Source organism: Oncorhynchus nerka, linkage group LG3, assembly GCF_034236695.1.
Source record: "Oncorhynchus nerka isolate Pitt River linkage group LG3, Oner_Uvic_2.0, whole genome shotgun sequence".
Lineage (NCBI taxonomy): Eukaryota > Metazoa > Chordata > Actinopteri > Salmoniformes > Salmonidae > Oncorhynchus > Oncorhynchus nerka.
In genome coordinates, this window is record NC_088398.1 from 3,129,680 (window position 1) to 3,148,748 (window position 19,069).

Genomic DNA, 19,069 nt, shown 5'->3' on the forward strand with positions numbered 1-19,069 from the left:
GAGAACCACAGTGTGTGTGTGCAGGCTTTTGTTCTACCACAGCACTAACACACCTGGTTCAAGCAATCAAGCTTGATTTGTTGAATGGTGTGTGTTAGAATGTGATTTGATATGGCAGAGGCGGTGACTGTGACTCCTCCCAGGTCTCTCCTCTGACTCTCTCTAAGGACAGGTCTGTGTGGATGAATAGTACTGGGCTGTGGAGGCTGACTCTCTCTACGAACAGGTCTGTGTGGATGAATAGTATTGGGCTGTGTAGGCTGACTCTCCCTAAGGACAGGTCTCTGTGTGGATGAATAGTATTGGGCTGTAGAGGCTGACTCTCCCTAAGGACAGGTCTATGTGGATGAATAGTATTGGGCTGTGGAGGCTGACTCTCCCTAAGGACAGGTGCGCTCGATTGTGCGTCTGTAAAGGTTTGTGGTGTTTTTGGTGACAAGACAAGTTTCTTCAGCCTCCTGAGGTTGAAGAGGCACTGTTACGCCTTCTTCACCACACTGTCTGTGTGGTTGGTCCATTTCTGTTTGTTTGTGATGTGTACGCCGAGGAATTTAAAACTTTCCACCTTCTCCACTAGTGTCCCGTCGATGTGGATAAGGGTGTGCTCCCTCTGCTGTTTCCTGAAGTCCATGATCATCTCATTTGTTTTGAGGTTATTTTCCTAGTAAAACTAAGTTTGCTGAGTAGAGTGTTGGGGGCTAAATGACATCGCCGAAGTCAGTTTTACGAGGGTATGTTTGGCAGCGTGAGTGAAGGAGGCTTTGTTGCGAAATAGGAATCCAATTCTAGATTTATTTTTGGATTGGAGATGTTTGATGTGAATCTGGAAGGAGAGTTTACAGTCTAACCAGACACCTAGGTATTTGTAGTTGTCCACATATTCTAGGTCAGAACCGTCCAGAGTAGTGATGCTAGTCGGGCGGGAGGGTGCAGGCAGCGATCGGTTGAAGAGCATGCACTTAGTTTTACTAGCATTTAAAAGCAGTTGGAGGCCACGGAAGGAGTGTTGTATGGCGTTGAAACTTGTTTGGAGGGTTGTTAGCATAGTGTCCAAAGAAGGGCCAGATGTATACAGAATGGTGTCGTCTGCATAGAGGTGGATCAGAGAATCACCAGCAGCAAGAGCGACATCATTGATATATACAGAGAAAAGAGTCGGCCCAAGAATTGAACCCTGTGGCACCCCCATAGAGACTGCCAGAGGTCCAGACAACAGGCCCTCCGATTTCACACACTCAGCTCTATCTGAGAAGTAGTTGGTGAACCAGGCAAGGCAGTCATTTGAGAAGCCAACACTATTAAGTTTGCTGATAATAATGCATTGATTGACAGAGTCGAAAGCCTTGGCCAGGTCGATGAAGACGGCTGCACAGTACTGTCTTTTATCGATGGCGGTTATGATATCGTTTAGAACTTTGAGCATGGCTGAGGTGCACCCAGATTGTCCAGCCCAGCTGATTTGTAGGGATCCAGATTTTGCAGTTCTTTCAGAACATCAGCTGTCAGGATTTGGGTGAAGGAGAAGCGAGGGGGAGTTGGGCAAGTTGCTGCAGGGGGTGCTGAGATGTTGGCCAGGGTTGGGGTAGCCAGGTGGAAAGAATGGCCAGCCGTGGAAAAATGGTTACTGAAATGATCGATTATTGTAGATTTAACGGTGGTGAGAGTGTTTCCTATTCTCAGTGCAGTGGGCAGCTGGGAGGAGGTGCTCTTTTTCTCCATGGACTTTACAGTGTCCCAAATATTTTTGGAATTAGTGCTACAAGAAGCAAATTTCTGTTTGAAAAATCTAGCCTTAGGAAAGCTAACTGACTGAGTATATTGGTTCCTGACTTCCCTGAAAAGTTGCATATCGCGGGGGCTATTCGATGCTAATGCAGAACGCCACAGGATGTTTTTGTGCTGGTCAAGGGCAGTCAAATCTGGGGTGAACCAAGGGCTATATCTGTTCTTAGTTCTACATTTTTTGAATGGGGCATGCTTATTTAAGATGGAGAGGAAAGCACTTTTGAAGAGCAACCCGGCATCCTGTACTGACGGGATGAGGTCAATATCCTTCCAGGATACCCGGGCCAGGTCGATTAGAAAGGCCTGTTCGCTGAAGTGTTTTAGGGAGCGTTTGACAGTGATGAGGGGTGGTCCCAGTATGCATGCAGGCAATGAGGCAGTGATCGCTGAGAATGCTGGTTGAAGACAGCAGAGGTGTATTTAGAGGGCAGGTTGGTCAGGATGATATCTAAGAGGGTGCCCATGGTTACGGATTTAGGGTTGTACCTGGTAGGTTCCTTGATGATTTGTGTGAGATTGAGGGCATCTAGCTTAGATTGTAGGACGGCCGGGGTGTTAAGCATGTCCCAGTTTAGATCACCTAATAGTATGAACTCTGAAGATAGATGGGGGGCGATCAATTCACATATGGTGTCCAGGACACAACTGGGGGCAGAGGGGGTTCTATTACCTGCGGCAATGGTGAGAGACTGGTTTCTGGAAAGGTGGATTTTTTAAAGTTGAATCTCGAATTGTTTGGGCACAGACCTGGATAGTATGACAGAACTATGCATGCTATCTCTCCAGTAGATTGCAACTCTGCCCCTTTGGCAGTTCTCTCTAGTCAGAAAATGTTATAGCTAGGGATGGAAATTTCAGTTTTTTTGGTGGTCTTCCTAAGCCAGGATTCAGACACGGCTAGAACATCTGGGTTGGCGGAGTGTGCTAAAGCAGTGAATAAAACAAACTTAGGGAGGAGGCTTCTAATGTTAACATGCATGAAACCAATGCTGTTGCGGTTACAGAAGTCAACAAATGAGAGCACCTGGGGATCGGGAGTGATGCTGGGGGCTGCAGGGCCTGGATTAACCTCTACATCACCAGAGGAACAGAGGAGGAGTAGGATAAGAGTACGGCTAAAGGCTAAAAGAACTGATTGTCTAGTGCGTTCGGAACAGAGAGTAAAAGGAGCAGGTTTCTGGGCGCAGAAGAATAGATTCAAGGCATGATAAACAGACAAGGGTATGGTAGGATGTGAGTACAGTGGAGGTAAGCCTAGGCATTGAGTGACGATGAAAGAGGTTTTGTCTCTAGGGGCACCATTTAAGCCAGGTGTGGTCACCGCATGTGTGGGGGGTGGAACAAAAGGGCTAGCTAAGGCATATTGAGCAGGGAAATACAGTGAAATAAGACAAGCATGACGAACCGAAATGGCAATAGACAGGGCATATTGACATTAGGGAGAGGCATGTGTAGCCGAGTGATCATAAGGTCCAGTGAGTAGCTAGGCGAGCTGGATGCACGGCGATTCAGACAGCTAGCAGGCCGGGGATAGCAACAGGCTAGCAGATGGGCCTCGGGGAGGTCACAACGGAAGAGTCTGTTGAAACCCCCTCGGTTTCTCTCCGTCATCCCAGTTATGTCAGCAGACCAGTCGTGATGGATTGGCGGGGCTCCGTGTCGGCAGCAAAGGGCCTATGCCAATAGGCAGAAGAGGTCATTGAAGCCCGGGGATTGTTTGATGGAACCTCTTCGGAGAGGTATGTGTGTGGATGAATAGTATTGGGCTGTGGAGGCTGACTCTCCCTAATGACAGGTCTGTGTGGATGAATAGTATTGGGCTGAGGAGGCTGACTCTCCCTAAGGACAGGTCTGTGTGGATGAATAGTATTGGGCTGAGGAGGCTGACTCTCCCTAAGGACAGGTCTGTGTGGATGAATAGTATTGGGCTGAGGAGGCTGACTCTACGTAAGGACAGGTCTGTGTGGATGAATAGTATTGGGCTGAGGAGGCTGACTCTACGTAAGGACAGTGTGTGACTGACTGTATGTGAGCAAATGTGTGTGGAGGGACAGAGAGAGTAGGGACTGTTGTACTCTCCAGGGGAAGAGAAAAACAGAGGAGTGAGTTGAAATAATACATTGTCTGTGTGTGGAGGGAGAGGAAGAGAGATAGAGACTGAGAACGAGAGAGAGGGAGATGGGGAAGAGGCCGGGTAGATCTGCTGCCTGACTTGCTAAAGTGTGTGTGTTCTCTCCGTGCAGATAAAAAATGCTGCGGCCAACGTTCTGAGGGAGACTTGGCTCATCTATAAACACACCAAACTACAGAAGAAGATTGACCACTCCAGAGTCCGCAAACACCAGAGGAAGTTCCTGCAGGCCATCCACCAGTGAGAGCACACACACATCACATCTCTGACCCGCAGCCCTCAATACACTTACATGTCGTTCTGCCCCTGAACAGGCAGTTAACCCACTGTTCCTAGGCCGTCATTGAAAATAAGAATTTGTTCTTAACTGACTTGCCTGGTTAAATAAAGGTCCAATTAAATAAATAAATAAATGCAGACAGTGGTTACCCTGTGTTAATTAGTTGTAGAGGTTGGCTAGCTAGTCTGACACCTGTCTAGTCTGACGTGAAAATAGATTAGACAATGATGGGTTTATACCTGCTCTGGAAGCCAAATGGAACTCATGTCCAGTGAATGGTGCTAACTGAAGCTGTTGGACCAGTTGGCTTTTACTGTATGTACTTCCTGGTCTGGTCTATGCTGTCTAATTCTAGAATCTGATGCTATACACCTGCTGCTAACCTAGCTGGGCTAATAACTGTTACCTGGCTGTGACCTAGCAGTTTTCTGGCTTAACTCTTTTGTGGATGCATCATCGATGTGTGTGTGTGTGTCACAGTGTGTAAGTGTGTGACACAGTGTATGTGTGTGTTTCTTTGCAGACTGCGTAGTGTGAAGATGGAGCAGAGGAAACTGAGTGATCAGGCCAACACTCTGGTGGACCTCTCAAAGGTGACACACACACATCACACACACGTAGAGCAATGTCAAATGCTGAAATCTGTAATCATACAGGGTATTGTTTACCTCCTGCCACTGACTGGTGTCTTTGTGTACATGGACACTTCCGGATACAGAAAGCAACTTCTCCAAACAGCTAGGCTGCCCATAACAGTTGACATGGAGCAGTAGCTCGCTAGTTACTTTGCTTTAGTCTTACTGTACTCAGGCCTGCAATCTGAAGGTCATGTTTTATTTATTTTTTATTTCACCTTTATTTAACCAGGTAGGCAAGTTGAGAACAAGTTCTAATTTACAATTGCAACCTGGCCAAGATAAAGCAAAGCAGTTCGACACATTCAACAACACAGAGTTACACATGGAGTAAAACAAACATACAGTCAATAATACAGTAGAAAAATAAGTCTATATACAATGTGAGCAAATGAGGTGAGATAAGGGAGGTAAAGGCAAAAAAAAAGGCCATGGTGGCGAAGTAAATACAATATAGCAAGTAAAACACTGGAATGGTAAATTAAATTATAGGTGGGCTATGTACAGGTGCAGTAATCTGTGAGCTGCTCTGACAGTTGGTGCTTAAAGCTAGTGAGGGAGATAAGTGTTTCCAGTTTCAGAGATATTTGTAGTTCGTTCCAGTCAGTGGCAGAAGAGAACTGGAAGGAGAGGCGGCCAAAGGAAGAATTGGTTTTGGGGGTGACCAGAGAGATATACCTGCTGGAGCGCGTGCTACAGGTGGGTGCTGCTATGGTGACCAGCGAGCTGAGATAAGGGGGGACTTTACCTAACAGGTTCTTGTAGATGACCTGGAGCCAGTGGGTTTGGCGACGAGTATGAAGCGAGGGCCAGCCAACGAGAGCGTACAGGTTGCAGTGGTGGGTAGTATATGGGGCTTTGGTGACAAAACAGATGGCACTGTGATAGACTGCATCCAATTTATTGAGTAGGGTATTGGAGGCTATTTTGTAAATGACATCGCAGAAGTCGAGGATCGGTAGGATGATCAGTTTTACAAGGGTATGTTTGGCAGAATGAGTGAAGGATGCTTTGTTGTGAAATAGGAAGCCAATTCTAGATTTAACTTTGGATTGGAGATGTTTGATGTGAGTCTGGAAGGAGAGTTTACAGTCTAACCAGACACCTAGGTATTCAGTCAGAACCGTCCAGAGTAGTGATGTTGTGCAGGCAGGGATCGGTTGAAGAGCATGCATTTAGTTTTACTTGTATTTAAGAGCAATTGGAGGCCACGGAAGGAGAGTTGTATGGCATTGAGGGTTGTTTGAGGGTTGTTTGCCTGGTGGGTTGTTAACACAGTGTCCAAAGAAGGGCCAGAATTATACAGAATGGTGTCGTCTGCATAGAGGTGGATCAGAGACTCACCATCAGCAAGAGCAACATCATTGATGTATACAGAGAAGAGAATCGGCCCGAGAATTGAACCCTGTGGCACACCCATAGAGACTGTCAGAGGTCCGGACAACAGGCCCTCCGATTTGACACACTGAAATCTATCAGAGAAGTAGTTGGTGTACCGGTCGAGGCAATCATTTGAGAAACCAAGGCTATCGAGTCTGCCAATGAGGATGTGGTGATTGACAGAGTCGAAAGCCTTGGCCAGGTCAATGAATACGGCTGCACAGTGTTGTTTCTTATCGATGGCGGTTATGATATCGTTTAGGACCTTGGGCGTGGCTGATGTGCACCCATGACCAGCTCTGAAACCATGTACTGTTAAGTCTATGTACGTGGCTGAGACTGCCAAATATCAGTGCGACTAACTTGCACTTATATCCAAAGCTGTCCAAGCATGATACGAGGGGCTGGTATTTAAGAAGCATACAAACACATAAACATACAAACACACCACATGCAATACCCTCTGACACACATAACTTTGCCCCCCAAATATATCTCAGCATTCCGCTGTTTCCATTCTGACCAGTCTGTTTCTGTGGCTTTGCGTCTCCTAGCAACCGGAACAAGTGTTAAAAATGGGATGACGGAGAGAGAAAACGAGAGAAGAGAGGAGAGAGGGAGGGGGTGTATTTCTGTTAATGTGTGGGTGTGAATGCGTGAGAGAAAGAAAAAGAGAGAAAAAGAGAAAGAAAGAGAAAGAGAGAGGGTGGTTCGGTGTGTAGGTGGTGTGTGTGTGTGTGTCTCTATGGATCAGTGCCTTCTGCCACAAATATTTTCAATCGGCCACTCTTTACCATGGTTACGCTGCTCTGATGGGCGATGGAGGGATGTTCTATCTACCTATACTCTCTCTCTCTCCTTTCTTATTCAGCACTTAACTCTCTCTCTCCTTTCTTATTCAGCCTTGACTCTCTCTCTCTCCTTTCTTATTCAGCCCTTAACTCTCTCTCCTTCCTTATTCAGCCTTGACTCTCTCTCTCTCCTTTCTTATTCAGCCCTGAACTCTCTCTCTTTCCTTTCTTATTCAGCCTTGACTCTCTCTCTCCTTTCTTATTCAGCCTTTACCCGATGATAACGCCCACACAGAGGGTTCCCTTCCTCACACTCACTCCTCTTCTTTCTCATTCCCTTTTTCATGGCTCTCTTAATTCTAATTGAAGTCAGTCAATTCAGGAAGCAAATTGAAATTTAAAAATCAAATCACTTCCTGAATTGAGGGACTTTAATTCAAATTGACCCCAACCCTGCTGATGTCATTTCTAAATGATCTCCCTTTCTTCCTGTGTGTGTGTGTGTTTGTGTGTGTGTACAGATGCAAAGTGTGATGTACGAGCTGATGTCGGAGCTGAACGATCGCAGTGAGGACCTGGAGCGGCAGATGCTGTCTCTGGAAACACGGGTGGAACAGCTGACCGCCGGCTTCAGTGCCCTGCCTGCCCACCTGTCTGCCACGCTGTCTGCCCAGCACACCACCTTGCTCCACCTGCTCCGAGAGAGGGACTACAGAGGAGGAGGATGGGGAGGTGCAGGTGGAGGAGGGACAGCCCTGGTCCCTGTTGCTCAGCTGGCCCCTGCCCATGCCCTGACCCCAAGCCCAACCCTGGCCCCAGAGCCACAGCAGCCCCCAGAAAGAACCATAGAGGGCAGCACTAGTCCCAATACTAGCACCTCCAGTTGTTGAAGAGAGGAGGAGGAGAGGATGGGAAGGGGAAAGAAGAGGTGAGGGTAGAGGAGGAGAGGACCAGTAGGAATACGGGATGAGGAGATCAGTCCTAATACTAGCACCTCCAGTTGTTGAAGAGAGGAGGAGGAGAGGATGGGAAGGGGAAAGAAGAGGTGAGGGTAGAGGAGGAGAGGGCCAGTATGAATACGGGATGAGGAGATCAGTCCTAATACTAGCACCTCCAGTTGTTGAAGAGAGGAGGAGGAGAGGATGGGAAGGGGAAAGAAGAGGTGAGGGTAGAGGAGGAGAGGGCCAGTAGGAATACGGGATGAGATCAGTCCTAATACTAGCACCTCCAGTTGTTGAAGAGAGGAGGAGGAGAGGATGGGAAGGGGAAAGAAGAGGTGAGGGTAGAGGAGGAGAGGGCCAGTAGGAATACGGGATGAGGAGATCAGTCCTAATACTAGCACCTCCAGTTGTTGAAGAGAGGAGGAGGAGAGGATGGGAAAGGGAAAGAAGAGGTGAGGGTAGAGGAGGAGAGGGCCAGTAGGAATACGGGATGAGGAGATCAGTCCTAATACTAGCAACTTCAGATGCTGCAGAGAGGAGGAGGGGGGTAAGGGAGGGCAGCCAGAAGCCCAAAATAGAGGAGTGGGGGAAATGGGGGAGGGCGAGGGAGGGAAAGGATCAGAGATAAGAGGCTGTGAGAGGGAGGGAGGTTGGGAGAGAGAGAAGGTGAGGGATAGGAGAGCCAAGGAAGTGGAGGGAGGTTGGGAGGTAGACAAGGTAAGGGATAGGAGAGCCAAGGAAGTGGAGGGAGGTTGGGAGAGAGAGAAGGTGAGGGATAGGAGGGCCAAGGAAGTGGAGGGAGGTTGGGAGAGAGAGAAGGTGAGGGATAGGAGAGCCAAGGAAGTGGAGGGAGGTTGGGAGAGAGAGAAGGTGAGGGATAGGAGGGCCAAGGAAGTGGAGGGAGGTTGGGGAGAGAGAAGGTGAGGGATAGGAGAGTCAAGGAAGTGGAGGGAGGTTGGGGAGAGAGAAGGTGAGGGATAGGAGAGCCAAGGAAGTGGAGGGAGGTTGGGAGAGAGAGAAGGTGAGGGATAGGAGAGCCAAGGAAGTGGAGGGAGGTTGGGAGAGAGAGAAGGTGAGGGATAGGAGAGCCAAGGAAGTGGAGGGAGGTTTGGAGGTAGACAAGGTGAGGGATAGGAGAGCCAAGGAAGTGGAGGGAGGTTGGGAGAGAGAGAAGGTGAGGGATAGGAGGGCCAAGGAAGTGGAGGGAGGTTGGGAGAGAGAGAAGGTGAGGGATAGGAGAGCCAAGGAAGTGGAGGGAGGTTGGGAGAGAGAGAAGGTGAGGGATAGGAGGGCCAAGGAAGTGGAGGGAGGTTGGGAGAGAGAGAAGGTGAGGGATAGGAGAGTCAAGGAAGTGGAGGGAGGTTGGGGAGAGAGAAGGTGAGGGATAGGAGAGCCAAGGAAGTGGAGGGAGGTTGGGGAGAGAGAAGGTGAGGGATAGGAGAGCCAAGGAAGTGGAGGGAGGTTTGGAGGTAGACAAGGTGAGGGATAGGAGGGCCTAGGAAGTGGAGGGAGGTTGGGAGAGAGAGAAGGTGAGGGATAGGAGAGCCAAGGAAGTGGAGGGAGGTTGGGAGAGAGAGAAGGTGAGGGATAGGAGGGCCAAGGAAGTGGAGGGAGGTTGGGAGAGAGAGAAGGTGAGGGATAGGAGAGACAAGGATGTGGAGGGAATTTAGGAGAGAGAGAAGGTGAGGGATAGGAGAGCCAAGGAAGTGGAGGGAGGTTGGGAGAGAGAGAAGGTGAGGGATAGGAGGGCCAAGGAAGTGGAGGGAGGTTGGGAGAGAGAGAAGGTGAGGGATAGGAGAGCCAAGGAAGTGGAGGGAGGTTGGGAGAGAGAGAAGGTGAGGGATAGGAGGGCCAAGGAAGTGGAGGGAGGTTGGGAGAGAGAGATGGAAACGGAGAGGGGAGAAAGGGGGAAACGGATAACCAAGACTAATTACAGAGGTCTTTAATGGAATCCAATCTAATGACAGGAAAACGTCTTCCTCTCTTTTTCCATTCGTCCCTCTCGATCCCTCTTTCTCTTCATCTCTTTCTCTCCCTCCATCAGGAATTATTGACTATGACTTTTTGTCCTTATGATCTATTTTCTATCTAACTGCTACTTGTGTGGTAACGAGCATCCCTTTAACGAACCATTTAATCAACGACCATAATACATACTAAACACCACACACGCACACACACACACACACACACACACGTGCACACACAACACACACTCTCCATGTAGTATGCCTACCTTTTAACACACACACATACACACACACCATGGCAACATAAACACGCTACAACAAAATACACAGCAAACACACAAACACACACACACATAAAATAGCACACAATATCGCGCAGCATTCTATAGTAGACTATAAAACACTATAGTACAGCCTATACTATAGCCTATTACTGCCAAGCAGACAATGCACTAAGTCCAACTGAAAAGAACATACTGCCAGGCATTTATTACTTGACGCAGAGCATAGACACGGTCCAAGGAAACACTACTGCCATATTTCCTTATGCACACATGTTCCCAAAACTCTGTTTTAATGAATGTATGCTGTACATTTCAAACCACAAGCACACCGTTTGCACAGGGGCACAGATATGCCTAAACCCACACACACATGCTGAACCACATCCACATGCAGACACACACACAGACACATACATACACGCTGAACCACATCCACATGCGGACACACACACACACACACACATACACGCTGAACCACATCCACATGCGGACACACACACACACACATACACGCTGAACCACATCCACATGCGGACACACACACAGACACATACACGCTGAACCACATCCACATGTGGACACACACACACACACACACACATACACGCTGAACCACATCCACATGCGGACACACACACACACACACACAGACACATACACGCTGAACCACATCCACATGCGGACACACACACACTCACACACACACATACACGCTGAACCACATCCACATGCGGACACACACACACACACAGACACATACACGCTGAACCACATCCACATGTGGACACACACACACACACACATACACGCTGAACCACATCCACATGCGGACACACACACACACACAGACACATACACGCTGAACCACATCCACATGCGGACACACACACACACACACACACATACACGCTGAACCACATCCACATGTGGACACACACACACACACACACACACATACACGCTGAACCACATCCACATGCGGAGACACACACACACACACACACATACACGCTGAACCACATCCACATGCGGACACACACACACACACACACACACACAGACACATACACGCTGAACCACATCCACATGTGGACACACACACACACACACACACACATACACGCTGAACCACATCCACATGTGGACACACACACACACACATACACGCTGAACCACATCCACATGCGGACACACACACAGACACATACACGCTGAACCACATCCACATGCGGACACACACACACAGACACATACACGCTGAACCACATCCACATGTGGACACACACACACACACATACACGCTGAACCACATCCACATGCGGACACACACACACACACATACACGCTGAACCACATCCACATGCGGACACACACACACAGACACATACACGCTGAACCACATCCACATGCGGACACACACACACACACACACATACACGCTGAACCACATCCACATGCGGACACACACACACACACACACACACATACACGCTGAACCACATCCACATGCGGACACACACACACACACATACACGCTGAACCACATCCACATGCGGACACACACACAGACACATACACGCTGAACCACATCCACATGTGGACACACACACACACACACACACATACACGCTGAACCACATCCACATGCGGACACACACACACACACACACAGACACATACACGCTGAACCACGTCCACATGCGGACACACACACACTCACACACACACATACACGCTGAACCACATCCACATGCGGACACACACACACACACAGACACATACACGCTGAACCACATCCACATGTGGACACACACACACACACACACATACACGCTGAACCACATCCACATGCGGACACACACACACACACAGACACATACACGCTGAACCACATCCACATGCGGACACACACACACTCACACACACACATACACGCTGAACCACATCCACATGCGGACACACACACACACACACACACATACACGCTGAACCACATCCACATGTGGACACACACACACACACACACACACACACACACATACACGCTGAACCACATCCACATGCGGAGACACACACACACACACACACATACACGCTGAACCACATCCACATGCGGACACACACACACACACACACACAGACACATACACGCTGAACCACATCCACATGTGGACACACACACACACACACACACATACACGCTGAACCACATCCACATGTGGACACACACACACACACACACACACACATACACGCTGAACCACATCCACATGCGGACACACACACACACAGACACATACACGCTGAACCACATCCACATGCGGACACACACACACAGACACATACACGCTGAACCACATCCACATGTGGACACACACACACACACACACACATACACGCTGAACCACATCCACATGCGGACACACACACACACATACACGCTGAACCACATCCACATGCGGACACACACACACACAGACACATACACGCTGAACCACATCCACATGCGGACACACACACACAGACACATACACGCTGAACCACATCCACATGTGGACACACACACACACACACACACATACACGCTGAACCACATCCACATGCGGACACACACACACACATACACGCTGAACCACATCCACATGCGGACACACACACACAGACACATACACGCTGAACCACATCCACATGTGGACACACACACACACACACACATACACGCTGAACCACATCCACATGCGGACACACACACACACACAGACACATACACGCTGAACCACATCCACATGCGGACACACACACACACACACACATACACGCTGAACCACATCCACATGCGGACACACACACAGACACACACACACAATCTACCAAAGTGCTCTCTCTCAAATGGACTACAAAAGAGAGGCAGAAGAGGATGTCACTGGGGAGATGGGAAGAGGAGTTTCAGATTTCCTGACAATGTTTTTCAAGGAACATTGGATTTGGACTAGTACTAGTGCTTTGTGGATGGCACTTTTCACTGTGCTCAATGGACTGCCATAGACAGGGAATGAAGGAATATTAACCAGACAAAGGATTACAGGCCATGGCAAGAGAGAAACGGTTGCTTACAAAACTTAACCCTATAGAGGGAGAGACTATATATCTGAGAGAATAATTATTATGATGTGATGGAATAAGATTTCTATTTCTACGGAGACCCTTTTGAAAACTGTCTTATAGTGACATTCTGTGGCCGGAATAGTGAATTACACCCGCTTGGAATATTGTACTGTACAGTATGCTGTTACTGAAATCTACATAGCTTTGTATTGCTCAGTCTTTTCTACCATTACGATTTAACGGTTATAGCTAATATCTACTATTATTATACTATAGTATTCTTCTCATTCGTCCTGACAATTATGATAAATGTATTAATAATCAACTTTAATAATAATAAATAATGGACAAGGGAGGTGCGTTTGAGGGTGAAATGATTTTGTATTTTTATTTTATCAGAGATAATTAATAAAGTATATATCTATATAACATCACTGTTATTGGGTGAATTTTGGCTTGTCTGTTCTTTCTTCTTTGGAATCATTACAGTTTACCTGCAGTATAAAAACTACTCTGCCTGTAGAAACCTGTCCTGTTCCGAAAGGTTGCTTGATCAAATCCCCACCTGTCGTTCTGCCCCTGAGCAAGGCAGTTAACCCACTGTTACCCGGGCGCCAAAGACGTGGATGTCCATTAAGGCATCCCTCCGCACCTCTCTGATTCAGAGGGGTTGGGTTAAATGTGGAAGACACATTTCAGTTGTATACATTCAGTTGTACAACTGACTAGGTATCCCCCTGTCCTTTTCCTATGTTAGAATATGTGATTTTATGAGCTACATGCTAAAATGTGTTTTCTTTCCCCAGTCCAATCTACACCTCACATTGTTGTTCAAATGGCCATCTGCACTTGTTACATACATTTGACATAAATGAATGATATACTCATTGATTCTTGAAGAATATAACTTAGAAATGCTTATGTTACAATAGTTATATTTGATTTGTTTTTAGTCTCATCCTTCAGCTCCACTCAACCCCTCCCATCTCATCTATCTCTGAATACCATCCAGTCCCATCCTTCAGCTCCACTCAACCCCTCCCATCTCATCTATCTCTGAACACCATCCAGTCCCACCCTTCAGCTCCACTCAACCCCTCCCATCTCATCTATCTCTGAACACCATCCAGTCCCATCCTTCATCTCCACTCAACCCCTCCCATCTCATCTATCTCTGAACACCATCCAGTCCCATCCTTCAGCTCCACTCAACCCCTCCCATCTCATCTATCTCTGAACACCATCCAGTCCCATCCTTCAGCTCCACTCAACCCCTCCCATCTCATCTATCTCTGAACACCATCCAGTCCCATCCTTCAGCTCCACTCAACCCCTCCCATCTCATCTATCTCTGAACACCATCCAGTCCCATCCTTCATCTCCACTCAACCCCTCCCATCTCATCTATCTCTGAACACCATCCAGTCCCATCCTTCAGCTCCACTCAACCCCTCCCATCTCATCTATCTCTGAACACCATCCAGTCCCATCCTTCAGCTCCACTCAACCCCTCCCATCTCATCTATCTCTGAACACCATCCAGTCCCATCCTTCAGCTCCACTCAACCCCTCCCATCTCATCTATCTCTGAACACCATCCAGTCCCATCCTTCATCTCCACTCAACCCCTCCCATCTCATCTATCTCTGAACACCATCCAGTCCCACCCTTCAGCTCCACTCAACCCCTCCCATCTCATCTATCTCTGAACACCATCCAGTCCCATCCTTCAGCTCCACTCAACCCCTCCCATCTCATCTATCTCTGAACACCATCCAGTCCCATCCTTCAGCTCCACTCAACCCCTCCCATCTCATCTATCTCTGAACACCATCCAGTCCCATCCTTCAGCTCCACTCAACCCCTCCCATCTCATCTATCTCTGAACACCATCCAGTCCCATCCTTCATCTCCACTCAACCCCTCCCATCTCATCTATCTCTGAACACCATCCAGTCCCATCCTTCAGCTCCACTCAACCCCTCCCATCTCATCTATCTCTGAACACCATCCAGTCCCATCCTTCAGCTCCACTCAACCCCTCCCATCTCATCTATCTCTGAACACCATCCAGTCCCATCCTTCAGCTCCACTCAACCCCTCCCATCTCATCTATCTCTGAACACCATCCAGTCCCATCCTTCAGCTCCACTCAACCCCTCCCATCTCATCTATCTCTGAACACCATCCAGTCCCATCCTTCAGCTCCACTCAACCCCTCCCATCTCATCTATCTCTGAACACCATCCAGTCCCATCCTTCAGCTCCACTCAACCCCTCCCATCTCATCTATCTCTGAACACCATCCAGTCCCATCCTTCAGCTCCACTCAACCCCTCCCATCTCATCTATCTCTGAACACCATCCAGTCCCATCCTTCAGCTCCACTCAACCCCTCCCATCTCATCTATCTCTGAACACCATCCAGTCCCATCCTTCAGCTCCACTCAACCCCTCCCATCTCATCTATCTCTGAACACCATCCAGTCCCATCCTTCAGCTCCACTCAACCCCTCCCATCTCATCTATCTCTGAACACCATCCAGTCCCATCCTTCATCTCCACTCAACCCCTCCCATCTCATCTATCTCTGAACACCATCCAGTCCCATCCTTCATCTCCACTCAACCCCTCCCATCTCATCTATCTCTGAACACCATCCAGTCCCATCCTTCATCTCCACTCAACCCCTCCCATCTCATCTATCTCTGAACACCATCCAGTCCCATCCTTCAGCTCCACTCAACCCCTCCCATCTCATCTATCTCTGAACACCATCCAGTCCCATCCTTCAGCTCCACTCAACCCCTCCCATCTCATCTATCTCTGAACACCATCCAGTTTTGATTTCTATTTGCCATATATTTGTTTGTATAGTATGTATAATCTGGAAGTAGAAGCCTGAGTGTTGTTGTCCATTAGTTTACTCCAATGTATAAATTCCTCATGAGCTTAGTTCAACTGTCACCCCATCAGAACCCAAAATATAAACTTGTTTGACTAAAATGTTTGTAAACATTGTACATGTAAACAAACACTGTATAGCCTCAAAACATGGTTAAAACGATCATGTTGATCTTATGGATGATCACTGCTTGCATCCAAAGCTGTGTCTGTGAATTTGAGTGGTTACATTTCTTCAGGCCCATCCCTCAGCTTTTTACCAAAACAGAGGCGGGTCATCTGCTTTGTTATTGTTTTAATCGCAGATTGGCAGACGTGTTATGGTGCGAAATTCTATTTGTTCCTTGGAGATACAAAATGTACTGTATATCAATGTAACAAGTTTTATAATTTAATGTTAGATAAAAAGAAATGTAGCCTGTCTGTCCAAATAATTATTTTGGGCCCCAAGAAGAGTAGAGTTGGTTGGGGAATGTTCAAGACTGTAAACACATGACGTTCCATGAACGCGCTGCTTTGTTTTTGGCAGCTCAGATCAAAAATCAACAAGGATAGTGACGCGTTGCTGTCTACCAACATTTTGCAATATTGTTTAGTTTAATGGCTTTTTAGTTGCTGTTTTTGTCTCATTAATTCGTTTATTTAGAAATGACAAGTCACTGACGAACATATATAATTTTTTATTATTTGTTAGCTAGCAATGGCTATCGAAACCTCTAAGTTTAGCTAGTTAACGTTAGCTAGCGTTAACAATCCAACGTAAACAATGCGACGTTTCTTAAAAAATGAAACCGCTCTAACGTCAGTTTAACTGTTTTGATCGCAATTGTTGAGACCTCAACATGTATTCACAATAATGGCCGTTTTAAACTCTAAAGTATTATGTAAATTATTGATTTTTAGTGTAACTATTATTGCTTTGAGTCAGTCGACAAGGCTGAATGTTCCCAAGTTACTTTTGCCCAGATCAAATCATAATCATGTCAACTTCACGTTGACAGCAGAGAAGGGATGCTATAAATGGTGAGTGGCAGTGAATGATGAAATTAATGTTTCTATTCAGATTGTCAAGTTGATGTGGTGGTGCTGAAAAAGCAGAAGATGTATCAACTTAAATATTAGTCATAATGCCAAGTGGGTGTGGACAGAACGCCACTTAGTTATCTGTGTGTGATATTTTCAGGGTGTCCTCCCGACCCCAGGCAGTCGTTGTTTGGCCCCTCTCTCCTTCCATCCCTCCCTCCATCCTCCCTCCATCAGCCTGTAGCCAGCGGGTTCTAGTGTCCGCCCGGCCCCTGTCCGCTCCACTGGACACTAACCGAGGGGCCAGCATCATACGAGGACAGGACTCTGGTGAGGGGAGTGTGTGTGTAGCAGAACGGAGAGAGGGAGGGGTGTGGAGGGTGTAACTAAACAGCCCTCATCATCTTTCAGTGACTGGCCATACCCTGCGCTGTGATGTCATTGTTGACCAGATCAAGCAGATTCAGGTTGTCACGACGACGCGTCAACTGTTCACCGAGGACCCACCCCTCGTGCTCTCCGTCATGGCACTGGACTCAGGAGGTACTCGCCTTGTCATTGACATATCACCCACCCCACACATTTAACTCTGAGAGCTAAAGGCTGTCAATATGTAGACACGGTGTTGTTCTTCCTTTCATCCCTCCATAAGAATGAGCACTGAGCATGGGCCCACTGATGTTCCTTCGAGAGCTGAGCTTAAATGCCCCACACATCCAAATGTACCACAGGCTCACAGAGGGAACAACTCAAACCCAAAGGGTTAAAAGGAAACTTTGGTTTATTGTCGACAGTTTTCGGCTTCCAGGCTTTGTTCAAAACGAACCTGTCTATCACCTTTTGTCTATTATCCACATCCAGCCCCAGAAGGTCCCTTTTCCTCTTTATTCTCTTGGCTTAGAAACTCATCCAGGTCACAGTGTTCAGATTGTATAGCCATCTAATAGCCCAGGGTAGACTGGAGGAAAAAGACAGTAGGTGTTAGACTCAAGGCTAACTAACCTGAGGCTAGTCCCTGCAGGCAGGCAGGCAGACTGACTGACTGACTCTGTCTGTGTGATTACTACTCCCTTCTGGCACCAGGAGTCTCTCTGCCTGAGGATGTCATTATCATCTCTCTCTCTCTCTCTCTCTCTCTCTCTCTCTCTCTCTCTCTCTCTCAGGCAACACATTCAGTAGTCTGGCAGGTCTACAGTTTGAGTGGAGGCTAGTAAAGGACACAGAGACAGCAGAGATTGTTAGGTGAGAGAGATGGAGAAAGAGGGAAATAATGGCAAAGGAAGGTGAAAGATGAAAGAAACATACAGTCAACTGAAAACGTTATGTACAGCGCATTGAGAAAATATTCAGACCCCTTGACTTTTTCCACATTTTGTTACGTTACACTCTTATTCTAAAATTAATTAAATAAACATTTTCCTCATCATTCTACACACAATACCCCATAATGTCAAAACAAAAACAGGTTAGGCCTCCTGGGTGGCGCAGTGGTTAAGGGCGCTGTACTGTAGCGCCAGCTGTGCCACCAGAGACCCTGGGTTCGCGCCCAGGCTCTGTCGTAACCGTCCGTGGGGCGACGCACAATTGGCCTAGCGTCGTCCGGGTTAGGGAGGGTTTGGCCGGTAAGGAAATCCTTGTCTCATCGCGCACCAGAGACTCCTGTGGCGGGCCGGGCGCAGTGCGCACTAACCAAGGTTGCCAGATGCACAGTGTTTCCTTGGATGGCGCTGTGTTAAGAAGCAGTGCGGCTTGGTTGGGTTGTGTATCGGAGGACGCATGACTTTTAACCTTTGTCTCTCCCGAGCCCGTACGGGAGTTGTAGCAATGAGACAAAATAGTA

General features: G+C 47.7%; 1 protein-coding gene, 1 long non-coding RNA gene and 1 pseudogene across 2 annotated transcripts in view; all 3 read left to right on the forward strand.

The window, feature by feature from the left end:
* Positions 1-8,513, forward strand: part of LOC115120492 (small conductance calcium-activated potassium channel protein 2-like) — a 181,472-nt pseudogene extending 172,959 nt beyond the window's left edge.
* Positions 8,514-8,878: 365 nt separating this feature from the next.
* On the forward strand, positions 8,879-13,751 carry LOC135563762 (uncharacterized). The gene is made up of 2 exons (XR_010460469.1): positions 8,879-9,304; positions 9,456-13,751. It is a non-coding gene; the product is annotated as an uncharacterized LOC135563762 (long non-coding RNA).
* Positions 13,752-16,825: 3,074 nt separating this feature from the next.
* LOC115115186 (nuclear pore membrane glycoprotein 210-like) overlaps positions 16,826-19,069 on the forward strand; it is a 107,712-nt gene continuing 105,468 nt past the window's right edge. The window contains exons 1-4 of the mRNA XM_065006480.1: positions 16,826-17,229; positions 17,390-17,559; positions 17,641-17,772; positions 18,393-18,471. Coding sequence (XP_064862552.1) covers positions 17,063-17,229; positions 17,390-17,559; positions 17,641-17,772; positions 18,393-18,471 — 548 coding nt within the window. The 5' untranslated portion in view covers positions 16,826-17,062. The remainder of the gene's footprint in view (positions 17,230-17,389; positions 17,560-17,640; positions 17,773-18,392; positions 18,472-19,069) is intronic.